Source organism: Hyperolius riggenbachi, chromosome 2 (genome assembly GCF_040937935.1).
Source record: "Hyperolius riggenbachi isolate aHypRig1 chromosome 2, aHypRig1.pri, whole genome shotgun sequence".
NCBI classification, from domain to species: domain Eukaryota; kingdom Metazoa; phylum Chordata; class Amphibia; order Anura; family Hyperoliidae; genus Hyperolius; species Hyperolius riggenbachi.
In genome coordinates this window covers 324,000,028-324,022,116 of record NC_090647.1, presented here as the reverse complement: position 1 = coordinate 324,022,116, position 22,089 = coordinate 324,000,028, and the positions used below count along the sequence as shown (strand labels likewise).

Sequence of the window (22,089 nt, the reverse complement as noted above, 5' to 3'; positions counted from 1 at the left end):
AATGAACTTCCGGAGGAGCGATTAGAGTTGTGCTGTGTATAGTTGGTGCAGCTCTCAATTTCCGTGCAGGATGACTAGGATATATGGAGACAAAGTAGGAGAAAGCGCACTCAGTGTGTGAATTATGAAAAGTGGCCAGCCGACCGTAGAATGATCTCACCTCTGTGTAGTGCTGGTCAGCCCGTATGGGTGTACCAGCTCGCAGCTACCAGGAGAGCAATGAAGGAATCCCAACTGCCAATAGGCTGGTCCCTGGCTCAAAGGGACAAAGCCTGCGAGCTGGTACACCCATACGGACTAACCAGCACTACACTGAGGTGAGATCATTCTACAGTCGGCTGGCCACTTTCACTTAATTCACACACTGAGTGCGCTTTCTCCTACTTTGTCTCCATATAATGTACAAATGGTGTTATAGTAACTGACTCTATAAACTAACTGTACAAATCTACTGTTTTACAGCGAGAAAAGAAAGATAATCCTAATCGTGGCAACGTGAATCCCCGTAAGATCCGCACACGGAAAGATGAGTGGGAAAAGATGAAAATGGGAAAGGAGTTTGAGGAGCGCAAAGATAGTTTGTCAAATTCTGGGTAAGGTTTTGAACTTGTTATATAAAAGATCAATTCTGCCTACCCCAAAAAAGCCTTCAAGAATGTGTTAAAATCTGACATTTTATGCTTCAGGGATCAGATGACTTTAAATGGATTTTCTTTAAGCCCATTGGATGGAGTTGACATGATCCAGTATCCTCCACCTCCTCCAAGTGATGACATCATGCCAAGCCCGCCACCAGTGCCTGATGATTCATTGCCGCCGCCTCCAATGGATTTTAGGTAAATAACATATTTATCTATTTTGAGTTTTTGACTTAAAACCTTTTCACTTTCAAAGATGTAAACTACTACAAAGATGTAAAGTACAACACATAGAAATGTAGCCTTCAGGGTAAGGGGGTGCAGTTGGGATGATTTTTTTTTTCTCCATTATATTTTAATTCAATAGCTTTTTATTAGTTTTTAAAGCGGATCCGAGATGAAAAACTAACTATAACAAGTAACTTGTCTATATATCTTATCTAAAGTTTAGATAGTTTACACAGCAAATCTATCTGCAAACTGCTTCAATAGAATGATTATTTTTATTTCTTCCTGTAATACAATGACAGCAGCCATTACACACAGGCAAGCTTATCTGCATCTTGAGCACTCGGCCTGTGAAAAAAACCTAATCCCCCTCCTCCTCCCTTCTGCCTCTGAAATCTCTGGCTAGTAATACCTCCCCCTCCTCCTGCCCAGATTGAGCTCCCATGAGCCCTTGCTACTGTCTGAAAATGCCTTGGCTCTCTGAAAACACGTGGGCGAGGCTCGTTTAGTTTTTAGGGCATATTAAAACAAAGTATTCGGCTTGAGGAATGCCCTATAAACAATAGGAAAGGAACAAAATTATGCAATGAGCAAAAGTTCATCTCAGATCCACTTTAATCTAATCACCATTGTTATTTTATATGATTGTAAGCCACTCTGAGGGACAGTTGAGTGACAAGACAATATACTCTGTACAGCGCTGCAGAAGATGTTGGCGCTATTTAAATAATTAAATACAACAGTAAACACATATTATCATCAAAATATTATAAAAAATCGGTTGGCCAGCGTTTGCAATTAAGCACCACTCAATGAAGGGCAGGGACTTTGGAAAACCTAGACCAGTAACACCAAACAGAAATGACCGCTGTCCCTGCATGTGCTAGTACAAAAGATTACTTTATTGGTAGCATACAAAAATATCCAGCATGTTGTCATGCATAAACCCACCCTACTAAAACCATTTAAATACACAGGTCACCACAATAAGAGCGCATAATTAATTCCCACTGTCACTGCAGGGATTATGACCAACTTTAAATTACCCAGCTCACACTTAAGCAAATTAATTTGGTCCACCAATCGCAGTCTGACATGTGTGGGCCCACCACCGGCGCACGCCGCGAGGCCTCCACACTCACACAATGTTGTAAATGGCCATAATTATCTGCGGTGTTATCAGTTCCTTCTACTGAATAGTATGACCTACACTAGGCTATAATCAGGATTGATGGGCAGTTCATGCACTGATATTCAAGGCAGATCCATGTGTTATACAGGTGGCTCCTATATTTTCCCAATGCTATTTCTACTCTGCTTGGTCAGTGTAGTATACAGGTAAATGATGATCCTGTCACAGCAAGCCTTCCTTATATCTTAGGGCCTGTTTCCACTACACACAGATTGGATGCAGAAAAACTGACTCCAATGAATGCCTATGGGAAAATCTGCATCAGAAAAATCGTGTTTAGTGGAAACAGACCCATAGGCATCCATTCTGCATCCAATCTGCGTGTAGTGGAAACAGGCCCTTAACCTCCCTGGCGGTATGATTATTTCTGGATTTTAGGATCTAACTACAGAGTTACTCAGAGCCTCAGAGTTAGTCCCAGTGCACACCAAAACCGCTAGCAAATCGTCAAAACGCTAGCGGTTTTGGGAGCAGAGAGCCGATATTTGCCGGGTGCACACCGAGCAGATTTTGTATGTGATCCGCCGGCCGCATCCGCATGGCTAATGTATCTCTATGGGCTGGTGCACACCGGCGGTTTAGGTTTTAAGCAAACCGCAAACGTGCAGCAAGAGGCACATTTGCGGCTTGGTAAAAACCTCAAACCGCCGGTGTGCACCAGCCCATAGAGATACATTAGCCAAGCGGATTTTCAAGCGGATGCGGCCGGCGGATCTGCCCAGTGTGCACTGGGCCTTACTCAGAGTTACTCAGAGTACAGGAAGGAGAACGGCTACTTCCCTCTGGATCCCCCGGAAGGTGAATAAATACACCCGCTGCGCTCCATTCACTTTCATTGCGCCTCCTGGGGCTAGCCCAAGTGTAGCTCGGGCTTACCGCCAGGGAGATTAAACAGTAAATTCGAATACTGCTGTCGGCATATTAGTTATTTCTGTCATCCAGTATATTTGGGTGAGATGGGAGGTTTCTCCCCCCGACTTACGGCACCTCGGTTGACTTCAACATTTCACGGGAGAGCTTGGGTTTAAAGCATGACAACATGCTGGATATTTTAGTATGCTACCAATAAAGTAATCTTTTGTACTAGCACATGCAGGGACGGCGGTCATTTTTGTTTGGTGTTACATATTATCATCAACAAGCCATTGATCTCCTCAACTTACCCTCCACATTGCACTCCCATGCTCCAGCGCTCACACCTGGGTAGTTAGCCCACCCATGTTACATCACCCCAACTAGTCTAGAGTCATTAAAACTACTCCAATGCCCTCCCTACTTTAAAATTACTCTACTTACTGTATATCTGTTTGTCCTCAATACTGTATATCTGTATAACTTGTACAATACTGCATATCTGCATAACTTGTCTTTCGCACTACTCGAGCCTGTCTGTGCCAAGAATAATTCCAGGTACAACCCCTGTACTTGGCCATTAAACTTGATTCTGATTCTGATTCTGATTCAACATGGGAGAAATCAGTAGAGCCTTCTGGAGCCCTACAATGCTATCAAATGTTCTGCTGAGCTATTACTGACACCGTAACAGATTGAACCTTGTGTTAAACATGCAGATAGGGTGGAAGTGCATAAACTCTTAACATCTGTTAGATAACAAACTGTCATTTGGATATTGATTATCAGGTCGGAGCGTTCCCTTAGTAACCTGGGAATTGCCCTACTAAGGCACCAAGGGTCGCCTCCGCTATGAAACCTTCCAATAGGGTCCATTTTCTCATGCTTATGATATCCTAGTACTCTGATGGGTAGTCAAAGTGACTCATAAAATCAGATTTAAGGAATATTGTACTTTATATGACACCTACCTAACCTAAATAATATAAAAGAACTCTATCCTGTGTTTGGAGATATTAAAGTGAACCTTAAGCCAGAAAAAAAAAAAGTTTTACTCACCTGGGGCTTCTACCAGCCCCCTGCAGCAGTCCTGTGCCCTCGCAGCCACTCACTAATCCTCTGGTCCCCCGCTGCCAGCTAGTTTCGTTTTTGCCGACAGGCCCGTCAGGACTGGCCACGCGTAGCCGTTTCCGCATTCCCCACCGCAATTAGCGCTATTGTGGGCCGCAACGCGTACAAAAATACGCTTTGCTGCATATCTATGCGTTAGTAATGCGGCAACGCGTATTTTTGTAGGCGGGTAGAAGCCCCAGGTGAGTAAAACTTTTTTTTTTTTTTTCTGGCTTAAGTGTCCCTTTAAGTAAAATTACTTAGTAATGAATACAAGAGCAAATGAAAGATGCCAAGTCCATAACCAAAACCAACAGGGGTGGATTTTAGTTTATTTTAAACCTTACCTCATTTTTCATCATGCCGTCATCACCAAAAAGTTGTAGCATCAATGTTACAAGATCTAATTTGTCAATCACATGCTGTAGAGGTCTGCTCTCAGTATATTCAGCAGCCAGGAGAGGTGGATTTGATTACTCAGCACAGAGCCAATAACATGACTTGGCTTACCTCCTTTTGATAGATATTTGTTGGCTAGCACCGCAGCTACCGTTTAGCAGCATTCCACCCTGGTCCATGTGTAGTAAACAAGCATTTACCCTTCCCACAGCTCCCCAGTGTGTGTCCCCCCCCCCCATAAATATAGAAATCTATATGTACCCCTCATCGCCCTGCTCTGTCAGTTACAAGAGAGTATTTCTTGCGGTTTCAAAAAATAAATTGGTGTAGTTGTCTTTTACTCCCTACTCAGGAACTGGGAGATTAGGCTGTACTGAGCTGTATTACTGCAGTGCTGGTCCACAGCTGCAGCAAGGAGGAGTGGGGGGGCGAGTCAGATGATGCATCCTCTCAAGGAAGGTGGGCTGGTGCCTCCCTGACTACCTCATGTGGTAAGACGGGTAGGAATTTAGACAGTGTCCATAGACCTGGTACAATGTTGTCTTAACTGGAAAAGGTCCTAAAGCACACAACCCAACAAGTGCTTTAAACATATGTAACAATACGTGAGCCATTGTGGAAATCCATTATAAATTGTGATACATTCACAAATTGCCCAAGAAATACAATCAGAAGAGGAAGCAAGAAATATAGGGTTACAACAGAGCACCATAGAAGTACAAAATGTCAAACATTCAACATTCAAAAAAAATTTTTTTCTTTACAAAATATTGTAAAAAGATAAAGGGTGACAGCACAATAGCATAAAAATACAGATGCTATAACAGCCACACCCTGTCAGTCCCACAGGGAATAACGCATTAATGCATCGATTGTAAGACAAAATGCTGCGCACTTGCAAATTCGACAAATGTTTCCGTGACATCGCTGCCATTTACTTACATTGCCAAGGCACCTTCTGAATCGCTACCTATTCCTCAAGAGCTCAAAGCGCTGTGCTCTAGTGGGCCCCTGGGCCTTAAGATTTTTGCTGTGAAGCTTAACTTCACCCAAAGCAGGTAGCATTAGAACACACTAATTACTACACTAGTTGGCATTTTTAGATCTATGTCTGGAATTTTACTAGATCTGTTACCTTCTTTTCCACATTGGTTTTTGTTTGAAGTTTGTCATAGTTTTCCCCCCAAACATTGCATTTGAAACTGGATGTACCTTAGAGCAGTTATGTTTTGTCCTATAGGAACATTTTTAAATATAATTAACTTTTAAATTTTCATCTTCACCATCAGCTCCCCTGGACATTCCAATCGTGTAAGCTTGGTCAGTCCAGCACACCCACCTCCGGCTCCTCCCATGTCCCCAATTGGAAGGCCTAATTTTTCTCCTCCACTGGCTCCTCCACCACCTCCTCCTGCTGGAGTTTTCCCAGACACCTCCTACCTTCCACCCCCAAGTCCACCAGCATGTCCACCAATACCAGGCTTTCCTGCTCCTCCTCCTCCACCAGTGCCTTCAGTGATGGATTATCCTCCCGTCTCCCCTGTTCCTCCTCCAGCTCCCCCTGCTGGAGGCCCGCCTCCACCGCCTCCTCCACCACCACCACCTGGTCCACCGCCACCTGGTCCCCCACCTCCTGGTCCTCCACCTCCTCCAGCCTTCACCATTGCAGAAAGTGAACCACTGTCACCAAAGCCAAAGACTACCTTGCCGCCAGTCAACGATCCTAGGAGCGACCTTTTATCCGCTATCCGTCAAGGTAATTTAGTTTCTGCATTTGAATTTTTTTTTCTTACTCCTCAGCATTGTCAGTATCTTTACAGGTACACCCATTATGCTAACTTTTTTTATTAAATTTTCATGCACTTATGTATGTATTGCTTGCAACGATGCATTGTTAAAATGCATAGATGTAGATCTACCCTTAGGCCCTGTTTACACTAATCAGCTGGTACATGTTTTTTTTTCTTCTCCATAGCAGTGCATTGTGAAAATTTCAGTTAAAATGCGTTAAGTGTGAACTGAGCCATAGGAAAACAAGGCATTACTTTGAAAATAAGTGTAAATGCGGCCTTTTAGCATGGAAATTTCCTTCAACTGTGCATCAGTTCTACGTTGCATAAAGCTGACTGGAACTGATTCAGTCTAAAGGGGCCCATACACCTAACGATTTTCCCACCGATATACAGCAGATTCAATCACTGTGATCGAATCTGCTGTGAAATCGTTGCGCAAACGTTGACCGAACGATCAATTTCCGACCGAAATCGATCATTCCCGTCCATCTGTAAGTGCGGAAGATTTCGCTCGATCGCCGGCAGGTCGGGAGTGCGTTGATAGCGGTGTTTGACTGCCCGACGGACGCAATACAACAGCAATACATTACCTGTTCCGCCGGCGCGTGTCCCCGCTGCTCCTTCTCCGCTGGGCTCCGAATCCGGCAGGCTCCACTTCTTCCTGTCCCGGCAGGAATTTTAAACAGTAGAGCGCCCTCTACTGTTTAAACTTCCCTGGACAGGAAGTTCAGTGAAGCTGGAGCCGAGCGCGGAGAAGAAGACAGCGGAGACCGGGGGACTCGCGCTGGCTGGATCAGGTAATGTATGCTGGCGGTGGCAATCTGTGGCTCAGCCTGCAATCTGTTTGCAGTAAAGGCAGCCATATGATCCCTCTCTGATCAGATTCGATCAGAGAGGGATCTATCTGTTGGTCGATCTGATGGCAAATCGACCAGTGTATGGCCACCTTAAACCAGCCTGTACTAATCGCATCTTGGGAATTGTTCTCACTTGGTGTCATTTGTCTCATTATCTTCACTGACACCACCAGGGGGTGGAAGCATTTAAACCTTATGATCCTGTATTTCCATAAAGGGCATTGCCAGTTCTCTCTCAGCGAGCCATCCTGATTATTTCAAAGAAATACTGGCATTAGTAAGTCTACCAGTATTAGTATGGTAATAACTAGGTTTTGTGACTAATCTCTGACCACCTGCCAGGGAGATTACCTGGCCGCTGGTGCTCGTCTCCTGTGGTTCACCACTTTACCAACTTATTTGTCAATAAATGATATGATGGTGGCACTCTTGCTTGCAATATATCATATAGTGTACACTTCATAGCACACAAACTTTTTCTAGCTTCTTGCTCTTTCTCAGGTGTACAAGAAATGGAGTGAACAAAAGGATATATGTTCACATGACCCCATCCATCACGGGGAAACTTCTTTCTTTGGGCTTAACCCTCAAATTAGACAATGATACCTGTACACCGGAGGAGGAGCTCGAAAACATTTGTGTGCTAAAAAGTGTACAATATGATATATTGCCGAGCAAGAGTGCCTCTCTCGTGTCATTAATTATTCTAATCTGCTGTTAAAAGAATCCCTCCCCCACCGCCTTGTGTCATTACTCACTCAAAGTAGGTGCAATGTTATCTGCAGAATCTCCACACTTTGAAACTGACATTTGCTGCTGTGACACATGTATATATGAAACTGCCCAGCTATTAAAAGACTGAATAACACCAAACTGAGAGGCGGACGTGCTGACTTTCTTCTGAAAATGCCACATGCCTGGCTGTTGTGCAGATCCTCTGCTTTTTATAGCTTTCTGAATCCCCAACTCATAATGTATATACACATCAGCTGCTCTGATTGCATGCTTATTTTAATGAAGGCAGAAGATTAGCGTAAAAGCTAGGCAACCAGCATTTCTGAAAGAAAGCAGAGATGGAAACCCTCATATTCCCCTCGGTTCGTTTCCTATAAATGGTTTCATATATAGTTGCATATGCAGCACTCAAGCCCTATCCAGTCACACAATTGTGCAACTGACATTACAGTAATCAGGTTGCATGCATTTGAACCCCTTCAGCTTTCAGTTGCAATTAGCCTAGCTCAAGCTCCGCTTGTGAACACTGCATGTGGGTTTCACTGAACCTCTGGAGCAGCACATCTTTCACTGGTTTTGGGCTATTAAGTAAGCATGTATGCTGTGAGTTCAGATAATTTTGATCAGTCTATTTGCCTTACATCATGCACATTAATATATTGAATGTGGACACTAGAGCAATCAATAGGAAGGGCAGCTCACAACTGAACCCAAGCTTTTAAGGTGCGTACACACGTCAGATAAAAGTCTTTGGAAAATGAAAGATCACAGACCAATTTTACCCCCTTTCATGTAGTATGAGAGCCATACTCTACACAGTCTATTCTATGGAGCTGAACTCCCCATCAGATACAAATCTTTGCAAGATGCTGCACACAAAGATGCTGTACACACGCAACAGATCAGTATCTGCAAAAGATCAATCCCTGCAAAAGATCCATTCCTGCAAAATGCATTCATAGTCTGAAATCTGCAGATCCCATACACACCTTGTTTAATGGACATTCATCTGCAGATCAGACAATTATCTGCCGATCTGAAGATCCAACCTGGTGGATCTGATCTACAGATAATTGTCCGTTAAACAAGGTGTGTATGAGATCTGCAGATATCATAGACTATGAATGCGTTTTGCAGGAATGGATCTTTTGCAGGAATGGATCTTTTGCAGGAATGGATCTTTTGCAGGAATGGATCTTTTGCAGGAATGGATCTTTTGCAGGAATGGATCTTTTGCAGGAACAGATCTTTTGCAGATACTGATCTGTTGCATGTGTACAGCATCTGTGTGTGCAGCATCTTGCAAAGATTTTATCTGATGGGGAGTGCAGCTCCATAGAAGACTGTGTAGAGTATGGCTCTCATACTACATGAAGGGTGGTAAGATTGGTCTGTGATCTTTGTTTCCAAAGACTTTTATCTGACGTGTGTACGCACCTTTACTGTCACAGTAAACTGTAAACATGCAGTAGACCTTTTCACTTCAAATGATCATACTTGATTGTACTTGTATGACAGTCTGCCATGTTTAAATGTGGTAGACTGTACATGTGTCCATGCCATATAATAGAGGGTACTGGTCCATCATCTCAGAATTCATATCCAATGGCATCTCATTTCTGAACAATTGCAATCCCACAACATTTTTCTGGATATGTTGGAGGGCAATACCATAACATTAGATTACACCATCCTGCAACAAAAGGCCATTGCAGTAAATTGGAAAGCTCACATTAATTTCCATTAAATTATGCACTGAAGAAAATGATGAAATTGTCAAACTTTGAGGGTTGTTGACTGATTTTAGCATACTTTGTACAAAGATGCCAAGGAAACTGCACTAGAGATAGTGGATGTGTACCGGTATATTGTATAAATAAAGTACCTAATGTTAAAATGGTGGGGAGGGGTTGGAATGGAGGGCAGTTAGGCTTTGTTCCCATTGCGTTCCACTCACGTAGCCGTTCGCGTTGCCAGTTTTTGAAGCATTTTTTTCAGATTTCTGTGCGTTGGACGTTTTTGTTACAGTGCACAGGGAGAGAAGTCGCACACCACTGGTGAGGTGCTGGACCAATATTTGTAATCCACAAAAAATTCCACAAGGTCCGCACACTCTAAAGTACCATGTCCTGTTTATTCAAAACACGTGACAAACCATTCCACAACCAACGAGTCGTTTCGGGGCCCCGTGGGGTCCCCTTTGTCAAGGCTACAGTACAGAATGGTAACCACCATTCTGTATTGTAGCCTGTACTGTAGCCTTAACAAAGGGGACCCCACGGGGCCCTGAAACGACTCATTGGTTGTGGAATGGTTTGTCACGTGTTTTGAATAAACAGGACATGGTACTTTAGAGTGTGCGGACCTTCTGGAATTTTTTGACGTTTTTGTTAAGCGCTTTTCTAAACGCTTTTGCAGAGCGATTGCGTTTTTTCACTTCCTGACGTCAGTCAGGAAGGGAACTCTTTTTGATCCAGAAAAGAATACAATGTACCCGAAGTGACGTGTCATGAGATAGACGTGTTTCTACAGTGCATAGCACACAAATAACTATGCTGTGTTCCTTTATTTTATTTTTTTCTCTGCCTGAAGGAGTTAAATATCAGGTATGTAAGTGGCTGACTCAGTTCTGACTCAGACAGGAAGTGACTACAGTGTGACCCTCACTGGTAAGAAATTCCCCTTTTTTTTTTTTTTTTTACCGCTTTCTTGCTCTCAGAAGCCATTTTCTGCTAGGAAAGTGTTTTATAGTTGGAATTTCTTATCAGTGAGGGTCACACTGTAGTCACTTCCTGTCTGAGTCAGGACTGAGTCAGCCACTTTACATACCTGATATTTAACTCCTTCAGGCAGGGAAAGGAAAAAAAGGAACACATCCTCTTTATTTGTGTGCTAGGCACTGTATATACACATGTCTATCTCATTATGTCACATGTCACTTCGGGGTATCCTTTAAAAACATGCAATGGCTACACAAAGCGATTTTGTGAGCGGTTTGCAGTTTCCTATACCTTCCATTGAGGCAGAATCGCCTCAAAAATGGCCCAGGCACCGCTTTTCTGAGCGGATCGGAAACTACAGATGTGAACTTTCTCGAAGAGAATCTATGCACAAGCGCTTTCATGGCGATTTTGAAAAATCACCAACGCTTAAAAATTGTCAAAAACACCCCTCGTGTGAACAAGCCCTCACCCAGTGTGTTACAAGGTTGTGTGAGGAAACCAGAGTACCTACTTGAAGCATTTTTTTTTCTCCTAGTTGAACTTAAAGTGGAATATAACCCTGCATTTCAACTTTGCTCTAAAACATTATTTACAGTATATTATATGCAACCAGCATTTTTTTTTTTTTTACTAGACCAGCATTGGAAGGGTTACACAGGGCTTTAAAGTTCCTGGAGATTTCTGCAGACCCATCCGAAGCTGAAATAGATACATTTTGTTTACATAAATGTATCGTAGGCCACATACACACATCAGACCATAGTCTTTTGAAAATGAAAGATCACAGACCAATTTTACCCCCTTCCATGTAGTATGAGAGCCATGCCTACACAGTCTATTCTATGGAGCTGAACTCCCCATCAGAAAAAAATCTTTGCAAGATGCTGCACACACAGATGCTGTACAGACACAAAAGATCAGTATCTGCAAAAGATCTGTTACTGCCAAAAATTCGTTCCTGCAAATTGCATTCATAGTCTATGAGATCTGCAGATCATCATACACACCTTGTTTAACTGACATTCATCTGCAGATCAGACAATCATCTGCAGATCTGAAAATCCATCCTGGTGGATCTGATCTGCAGATGAATGTCTGTTAAACAAGGTGTGTATGATAATCTGCAGATATCATAGACTATGAATGCATTTTGCAGAAACTGATCTTTTGCAGGAACAGCTCTTTTGCAGATACTGATCTTTTGAATGTCTACAGCATCTGTGTGTGCAGCATCTTGCAAAGATTTCTGTCTGGGGAGTTCAGCTCCATAGAATAGACTGTGTAGGTATGGCTCTCATACTACATGGAAGGGGGTAAAATTGGTCTGTGATCTTTCATTTTCCAAAGACTATGGTCTGATGTGTGTATGAGCCTTTAGGGCTCGTTTCCACTATCGCGAATCCGCATGCGTCCAACGCATGCGGATTCGCACATGTAATGCAAGTGGATGGGCCTGTTTCCACTGTAGCGTTGTTGAGGTGCGTTTTTTCAGCGGTAAAAAAACGCACAAAAGAGCCAACGAATTCGCCTGCGAGTGGAATGCATGCGAATCGCCGCTAATGTATTTAATAGGAAATTCGCATGCGGCTATGGTATGCGAATTCGCATGCTAATTCGCATAGGAACCAATGTAACTTCAAACAGGCAGTGACATGGTTAAATTCGCATATACCCTCACCTATGCGAATTCGCGGCAAAAAACGCGCAAAAATTCCCATCCGCATGCTATTTCATGCAATTTCAACAGCGGTGGAATCCAGGCAATTCTGCACCGCAATAGTGGAAACGAGCCCTTAGTGTTGAATGTGACTCATCTCTCTGACTGAGAAGGAGCTTGGAGGACAGCCAAAGAGTGTGTAACCTTTATCAATAGGTACATGTAACTAGATAGAATGTATCTATCTGAACTTCTGCATATCTCTCCAAGGACCTTTAAACCTCTGTGTTTAACCCTTCCAATGCTGGTCTAGTAAAAAAAAATGCTTTTTGCATATAATATGCTGTAAATAATATTTTAGAGCAAAGTTGAAATGCAGGGTTATATTCCGCTTTAATGGACAGTTGTGTTTTTTGTTTTTGTTTTTTTTTTTATTCTTTTAACCAAAATATGTAACTTGAAGTGAGAGGATTATGGAGGCTGACATTTTTATTTCCTTTTGAACAGTGCAAATTGCCTGGCTGTCCTGCTGATCCTGTGTCCCTAATACTTGTAGCCAAAGATCCTGAACAAGCATGCAGATCTCTGACTGGATTAGCTGCATGCTTGTGTCAGGTGTGATTCAGACACTACTGCAGCCAACTAGTATTGTTTAACCACTTGAGGACCACAGTGGTAAACCCCTCTAAAGACCAGGCACATTTTACCTAAAATGGCCATTGCAGCTTTAAGGCCAAGCTGCAGGGCCGCACAACACGACACATCAGTGTTCTCTCCCCCCTCCCCCCTGTTGGTGGGGTCTGATTGCACCCAAGTATTTTTATTTATTTATTTATTTTTTAAAATCTTTGTGTGCGGTTTTTTAAAGAAAATATGCTCTTTTTTTATTTTTTATTTATTTTTTTTTGTTCCCCTCCCTCCCTGCATCCGGCCAATCATGTGATCAGCTGTCACAGGATTCTGCCTATGAGAGCCGATCGCTCTTTTTCCCCAGGGGGACAGCTGTGTAACACGGCTGTCCCCAGTACAGTGCTGCTGCTGATCGCAGCGCTTTACTAAGTAAACAACGGCGATCACGCCATCTAACAGTCTCCTGAGCGGCAATCGCCACTCGGGGACTGAAGAGGGGATGGAGCTCCGCCCCCAAGCAGGAGGTTCGCGCACAGCCTGCGCGCGATCTCATGCAAATCAAAACCCCAGGACTTGACGCCAATCGGCGTTACGCGGTCCTGGGGCTGCCGCCGCGGCGGCCGCGCCCATCGGCGGTAGCTGGCCGGCAAGTAGTTAAAGAACAGCCGAGGTGACATGTGACATTATGAGATAGACCTGGTGATGTACAGTGCCAAGCACACAAATAACTATGCGGTGTTCCTTTTTTTCTTTCCCTGCCTGAAAGCGTTAAAAAAAGGTATGCAAGTGACAATTTCTGACCGGGTCCGGACTGGCTCAGACTATAACATAACCCTTACTAATAAGGAATTGCAGCCATATAACAATTTCCTGGCAGTAAATGGCTTCTGAGAGTAGGAAAGAAATAAAAAGGGTCAATAGTTCACACATTTTAGCTCTGGCATACTTTAATGAATGTGTTATTGAGAAGAGGCCACGAAACAGTAAAAACTTAAAAAGTAGATTTACATATAAAATAAAACTCTGGGATACCTCAAGTCATTTTTAGGAGGATAGATACAATTGTTTATCTCGTTAATTTTCACCTCGGATTTCATTTTGAGGGGAGGAAAAAAAATGACAGCCACCATAGCCCTCTCACTTCCGATGTACTTTAAAGGACAACTGAAGTGAGAGATATATGGAAGCTGGTATTGGACTTACGAGCTGAATTTAATAAAAAAGTTAATTATCTTACTTAAATATCAGACCTCAGGGCAGACGATCAGTGCCTCTCTTCACTTTCCCAGACGCTCTGGTAGCTAAATCCAGTTACCATTACCGCCCCGACCCAGCCCAGGGTCGCCTTATCTCATGGCGGTTAGAATCGCCGCTTTAAAAATCACCCTGTTGCGCAGGATTACAGCCCTGGGAGCGGCACATCGTTGCTCCGTATACTGTTTACGTCATGTGGGCGTCACCAGCGCTGAGCGAGGGATGACGTTGCCTAGCTACAGGATTTGTTTATAGCAGATTTGAAGTTAATAACTTGCGCTTCAAATCTGCTATAAACAAATCCTGTAGCTAGGTAACGTCATCCCTCGCTCAGCGCTGGTATTCTGTGCTGAGGGGGAGCGGCTGGCTCAAAGTGCAGTCAGTCATGTGGGCGGTCATGTGGTGACGCCCACATGACGTAAACAGAGTATACGGAGCGACTATGTGCCGCTCCCAGGGCTGTTATCCTGCGCAGCCACAGTAGCGGCTATGCGAACTGAGCAGGAGGGTGATTTTTAAAGCGGCTATTCTAATCGCCATAAGATAAGGCGACCCTGGGCTGGGTCGGGGCCGGTAATGGTAACTGGATTTAGCTACCAGAGCGTCTGGGAAAGTGAAGGGAGGCACTGATCGTCTGCCCTGAGGTCTGATATTCAAGTAAGGTAATTAACTTTTTTTTATTAAATTCAGCTCGTAAGTCCTTTAAAAGGAAATAAATATAGCACTTATCTGGCTATCCTGCTGATCCTCTGCCTCTGATGCTTTCAGCCATGGACTCCCAACAAGCATCAGGTGTTTCTGACATTGTCAGATTTGACAAGATTAGCTGCATGCTTGTTTCTAGTGTGACTCAAACTTTACTGCAGCCAAATAGAGTAGATCTGCAGGGCTGCCAGGCAACTGATATTGCTTAAAATGAAATAAATATGGCATCCTTCAATATACCACTCACTTCAATTGGCCTTTTAAAAGAAACTTCCAAGTACAGAAAGGAGACAAGTACTCCAGGCACATCATTTCTGGGGTTGGATTTGTATGCGAGATTTCAGAACTACAAAACAAGAATGCGAGCTTCTAATTCTTCAATGTGTTTTGTCTTTTCTGCAGGCTTCCAGCTACGCAAAGTGGAACAGGAACAACAAGAATTCGAGAAACGAGATGTTGGGGGCAATGATGTGGCCACCATACTTTCTCGTCGTATAGCTGTGGAGTATAGTGACTCAGAGGACGACTCTTCAGAATTTGATGAAGATGATTGGTCTGACTGATCCCAGTTCTTAACAGAGATGAGATCCAAGGGTGTGCAGGGTTTTTAGGAGTTACATGCAAGATACAGTGGTTAGCTGCTGATTCCAGCAACATAACCTTGCCATTGTTGGAGTTATTTACTTTGTTAAAGGACATTCTTTGGTGTAAAACTGTTATTTTATATTGGTGCGATTCTCGATTACTTTGGTCAGTAAACTATACAGCAGGACAATTTATCGTACCCAAAGGTGGCAACAAACAAACACTTCCAGTGGCCCAAATAGATATCTATACTTTGTAACAGTTCCAGAAATTAACTGGCATATGGTTAATAAGTAATCAGGGATAGTCCACACTATATACGATGTAGTGGGGTACAGCACACCACACGGTATCTTATATGCAGGAACGTAAGATGTCATACGATGCAATATTGCATTGCTCTATGCATTTGTGAGCACTACCACATACAGTGTATAGTATGGGAATGGCATTACGCTGGATAAAGGTGGCCATGTGTTGCGGTTCCACTCATGACTGTAGTGCAAAGTCTCAGGGCTCCCCATAAATCACTAAAGCCACAACTGCCTTATATTATCTGGGTTATAGTAGATTTTCCAGCTCCAGAATGAATGTCTATGTTGTAACATTTCTTGTATGCAACTCTCATTCAAGAGTTACTACAGCCCCATATGACTGAAGCCACTCTAGTGCATCATGTAAATTGATGTACTTTTGAGGTTACAACTCTTCATGTTAACCTACTGTGCCTCTGACAAACAGAACATACTTTTAATATATATAAAATATCTGTGCCTTAAATAAGTTAACCTGTCAGTATGTTTTTTTGTTTTTTTTTTTTTTAGACGTTTTAGTTAGAACCTGACTTGTGAAGAGTTTAGAACTCAGTGCAGCTTCCTGAGCAATTCAGCTTCTTTCAGGAAATTGCATCCACTACTTTACCTACAGGAAAATAATAAAGCCATTGTACCGTCTGTGGGGCATTATGGGGTGACCATAGAGACAGTGGAAGTGATATAAGATCTGAGAATCTGCTAATAAGCCTGAAAAGTATTCCTTGCGTTTTGCAAGGCACCTTTCTTGGGCAACAAAATGTATGCACCGTCACTTTGAGGGATGGTACCTTCAATTAAATAGCTTGATAAAATTGGGTAGGATTTTTTAACTGTAAGCTTTACAGTACTAAATAGTTTAAGGGCTGAGTGGTCAAAAGCGACCCTTAGGTAATGCTCAAAATGATATTACTGACCTGTGCCAATGAATTTGAAAGCTTGTAATTTTATTCTACATTATTCATGTTTTGGTGGTAGCTCTAACCTTGGAAAGTTATGCAGTGGACCTGAGACTTGGAGAGAATACAGAGGTGAAACGTGGATTTGCTTATAAACCCCGTTCTATATACTGAGGGGCAGGTGTAAAACTATTCAGTACATACATATATTATAAATATATCTAGTTATATACTTTTATGTTACAGTTGTGCTGCCTTTGGTGGCAGCGGGAATATTCACCCTTATGACAGAGTAGTTTTAATGGGATAAACAGCCTATGCCACAAGGGAGCAACGTGATATTATGTAGACGTAATGGGGAACAAACAATCCTAATGATTATGTTTAATTTGTTGGGATCATGTATCTTGCAAGGGACCTAATCTACTTTCTAAATGTTTGGCTATGCAAATGATGATCAACATGTTACTGTATGTGTATTTTTGTACATGCACATGACATCATCATACTGAATTGGTTGATATAGAAATCACAAGTGCCTTAATACAAGTGACTTGGGACTTTGTGCCATAAAGAAGAAAATGATTATGCTTTTGTGTATTTGTTTTCCTTGCTTTTTAGATTGCTAATGGTATTCACATGGAACAAATGTATTATATTTCTATGCTGTTTAATAACTGCTTCATAAAAAGGAAAAAAAATGCTTATGTTTTGTGGCTCCAGTCATTGGGGATCAGTCTGTCTCTATGTCCCATCAGCAAGAACAGAAATTATACTGGTATTAAATATATACCCAGAGATCTCCTTTTACCTGGGGACAATAACTGTTGCTTTATTTCAAACAGGAAAGACTCGCGCCTGATGCACACACATCGGATGCAGGTGTTCTGTAACCTAATGCATACACTTTTTTTTTTTTTTTTTTTTTATAAAACCCATTTTGGAGGCATGTTAAGTGTATTATTCAAAACTCCATTCATTTGAATATAGATGTGATAATTCAGCTTAGAGTTCAGAGCTCAGTTGCATTGCTATTTTCCATAACACCACAGGCATTTGATGTGAATATTACCCATGGCAAACCTTGTTTCAGGGCCCGCTCACACAGAGTGGTACTCAGCACCCTGCACCTCTTCTACCCCAACACTGCCCGAGCTCTCCCTTTATTGTATAGATACTAGTCACACTGCACCAGTTATCTATTGTAAGGTATGGCAGGCATAGCTAGTGCTCCGGGCTTCATATAACCAAGAGCACAAGCTATACCTTCAGTGTATACAGTAGATTACCTCTGTATTCTGTTCTTCTGCACACTACAAGATTTTTTTGTGCTGCAGTGTATGAAGTGTGTCTGGACAGTAGGAGGAGGAAATTGCTGTTGTGCTGCACTTGCCCATTGCCTTCCACCTTCAGAGATGTGTGTAGTGCAGCTCTGTAGGAATGTTCTTGTTCAATAGAATGGCTGTGTGGCCAATGTTGTTATCCTACCTTTATAAAACAAGTAGTAGTACTTAATATTAAATGTGCAGTGTAAAGTTGAGGTACACAATCACAAAGGGACAACACAGGAGAAGTAGAGATTTTGGTAAAATGTAATCAGTCATCAGCTTTGCCTGAATCTACCCCTGTATTGCAAGTATGAGTACCTCTCCATGATGCACAAAGACAGTGACTAAAAAGCAGAGCTGCCACGGTTCTGGTAGATCACCATTCACATGATTTAGCTCAGTTGACTCAGTTTTACCTGGAAATAAATGATTACACAAACCTCAACAAATGAAAGAAACTAGACTGAGAAACTGACAAGGATTTTTGGCTTAGAAATGGTGTGAGAATAGTTTTCTGGAATATTACGACACTGAGACAAACTGGGAAAGGGAAACAAGTTTGCTCTGAGACAGATGCCATAGCTAGGAAATGGAGGAGATTCCTGTTAGATGTACATAATAGGAGAGCTATAGATGAAGCGGGAAGAGACCCTCACCTCGTTACAGCACTTTTTTGAATAAAGGCAAAAGCGGGAAAACTTACATGCCAAAGGCTGCCTAGAAGATTTGACAGATTAAAGACCAGGAGAAGATGGTTGAATGTAGAATAAAGCAGAATAATCTATTAGATTCACTTAAAGTGTAACTGTCGGGCATAAAATAAAAAAATCAATTCTTTATTTTCATCTGGTAAACAAGTAATAAGGATGCAAATCGAGCAATCCAAAAGTTAAAATCACGATTACTTTTCTTGTTGATAAATTATCATTCCCCAGTTTACATGACTTATTTGGTACACAAGAGAAGTTGCAGGGCATGCTGGGTTGTCTTTTTTTTTTTGTTTTTTTTTTTTTTTGTTTCTCTACTTCCCCTCTACTAATGCAGCCTGATTGGCTGAAGTCTCTTTCCCTCCTGTTTTCCCCTCCCACACCTCTGTTCCTCTCTGGCCAAAATTTCTCAGGCTGAAACAATGCACTTTCTATAGTAAAGGGCAGGCAAATCAGGCAGAGGACACTAAGGGCGAATATTACATCATGACTGGCTTCAAAATAGCCACAGTAAATATGGAAACTGTCTACAATAGGATTCTCTACTTTTCCTTTATAAAATTCACAGGAATCATAATGTGGACAGTGCAATACATATGTTATGTAAGTAGAGCAAGTATTTATCTACTTATATTTTTATTGTTTTTCCCTGAGATAGTATGGCTGCCAGCTCCTCTTTAAATATGACTGTCGAGACTGGGTGGGCCAAAATCAAAGTAGTACTGTATATACGAAGACCTATGAAGAAATACTAGGCTTCAGGGAAAGAAAGGTTGGATTCTAAATGACACATGGCAAAAAAATAAAGCCAGTAAGGAAAAAAAGATGAAGCTAAACTTGTGCAAGAGGCAGTCAGGCAAAAGGCAGTCCGTCAAAAGAAATACAATGAACAAGATTTTGAAGTCAAAAGGAGCGCCAGAAGACATCAACATATGGGTAGAAGAAGGGGCCCAAAGGAGGCCTTCGAACGCTGTCCAACATCACTAGAATGCTCTCCAAAATGGGGTCCCAGTCAAAGATAAAAGTAGTGTCATCATTTATAAATGAGAGAAATTGGCTTTAGAGTTGGAATGAACACTCAAAGAAGTTTTGAATATGGGCAGCAGAGCTGATGGTCAGTATGAAGATCTGGAATCCACTGAAATTGACCCAAATATTAACACCAAGGAAGGAAGAAACCATCAAGAAGTTGAAAAATGGAAAACAAAAACCCGGGCATGATGATGAAACAAATATTAAAATATATGGAAATTCTTTTGCAACCAGTTTCAGAAAATCTGGAAGGAGCACCAAATCCCAATGGATTTGAAAAAGGGTGTCCTTGTGAAGGTCCAAAATCCAAATACTTGCTGTCCTTATGAATTTGCCAGAAAGGATTCCTAATACTGGTGGTGGCAGAAACAAAGGGGCTCAGAGATTTCCAACTATGCCTTTTGATTGTAATGTTTTTTTCAGTGTTTTTGGCAGTTGGCAGTCAGCATGGAGAGCAGTGTTGGACCAAAATGTGAGGTCAAGGGAAGGTGGTAAGTGATAGGAACTTGGAGGCACCCAAAGTTGTTAGTGTCAATGGGGATGTTGAAGTCCCTGATGACTGAGAGAATGTCAGTGGAAAGGGAAAGCCATACTGAGAATTGGTCTATGAAAAGGCTGGCTGGATCAGGGAGACTATGGATTACATCAATTTGGAAGTAAAAAAAAGGGGGATCTACAGATTGAGTGGACTTTGAAGGATGAAAAGCTAAAGTAGGAGGGAGGGGGCTGAATAAACAGTGCTGGGAAAGAATGATGCTTACACCTTCACCATGTTTATTACCAAGTCTGGGTGTGTGGCTGAACTGTAGGCCTCCATATGAGAGTACAGTGGGAGACACAGTGTCTGATGGAAGCAGTCCAGTTTCAGTTATGCCAAAAAGATGAGGCCATGTGAGATTAAAAAAGGTCATGGATATGTTCCAGTTTGTTACATACAGAGTGGGCATTCCATAAAGCATCTGGGAGGGGGGGTGACTAGGGGCATGTGATATTTTAATACGTTTGTGTATGCCGTTTCTAAAAGGAGGATTTTTCCTACCTTGGGTGTATATCTGTTGAGTTGAAGTTGATTGCTTCAAATATCTTCATTGAACCTAATATAAGCACAACAATAGAACATAACCTGTAGAGATAATCCAATGTTACAAGGGCTTCTTCCTGACATGGGTCTCAATGATCAACAGGACAGTGCCATAATAACAAAGCTAAATCTTATATCTCATCTGAGCAATTACACGGGTCTTACCAAATCTTGTGTTAGCGCTTTGGAAGTGAGTTCCCTACTCCTATACAATACATTAGAATGGAAACGCTCTAGAAATGCTGCATGTTCTGCGATTGCGATTTTCCTAATCGCAATTGTTCCAGTGCGATCTGCTCCATCCTCTTACATTGACAAAGCGTTTTGAAAAATCGCTAGCGCTTGAAAGCGATCCCAAAATGCTCTAGTGGGTCCCAGCTCTTAAAGGTCAACTGTAGTGAAAGGGATATGGAGGCTGCCATATTTTTCATTTTAAGCATTACCAGTTACCTGACTATCATCTGTCTTTAATACTTTTGGCCATAGACCCTGAACAAGCATGCAACATATCAGGTGTTTCTGACATATTTGTCAGATCTGACCAGATTAGCTGGATGTTTGTTTCTGGTGGAATTCAGACACTTCTATAGCCAAAAAGACCAACAGGACTGTCAGGCAACTGGTGTTTATTAAAAGGAAATAAATATGGCAGCCTCCATATATATACCTCTCACTACAGTTGTCTTTTAAGGTCGAAAACCCAAAGATGATAACATAACAGAACTTAATCATTTTCTGTTATTTATAACATGAAAACAACAGAGAAAAAGAAATAAAGAGGTTTCTTACCTCTATTGATGACTCACCAAGAAGGATAACAGCAAGTCTTTATTAAAAAATGGTTACACTGTTGACAACGTGTCTCACGGGACCAAGCCCGCTTCCTTAAGTTAATAGGGGTCCATGCTTGTGACCATATTTTAAAGGTTTTCTGTTGACTTGAGGAAGCAGGCTTGGTCCCGTGAAACGTGTTGTCAACAGTATAACCGGTTTTAATAAAGACTTCCTGTTATCCTTCCTGGTAAGTCATCAATAGAGGTAAGAAACCTCTTTTTCTATATTAAGTTTTAAAATTCACCTTTTACCTACATCTTGGGCGCCTCCCCACAACCCTTTTCCAGTACTCCAACACCTCCTACAGAGGTGTCAACCTCCACCACAATGGGACCTGTTCCAGTGATAAGAGGACCGCAGGAGGAGAGCGACCGCCTGGCTCCAGAGCGGAGCGGTCTAAATTTCCCGCATGTGCATACGGTGTTTGCAGGACTGCAACCCATCCTTGTGAGTATTCAATCATCTCTGAATTGAACCTCCGGGGGATTAACGATACTGCACTATTGGGCTCCTGGTCTTCCCTCTCTCAACAGAAAAAC

The 22,089-nt window shown here is 42.2% G+C and overlaps 1 protein-coding gene across 1 annotated transcript in view; it reads left to right on the top strand.

Moving 5' to 3' along the window:
• The window catches only part of WASF2 (WASP family member 2), a 73,266-nt gene extending 56,108 nt beyond the window's left edge, over positions 1-17,158 (top strand). The window contains exons 6-9 of the mRNA XM_068269255.1: positions 463-593; positions 687-836; positions 5,709-6,175; positions 15,176-17,158. Of these exons, the coding sequence (XP_068125356.1) occupies positions 463-593; positions 687-836; positions 5,709-6,175; positions 15,176-15,336 (909 nt within the window). The 3' untranslated portion in view covers positions 15,337-17,158. The remainder of the gene's footprint in view (positions 1-462; positions 594-686; positions 837-5,708; positions 6,176-15,175) is intronic.
• The last annotated feature ends 4,931 nt before the right edge of the window (positions 17,159-22,089 follow it).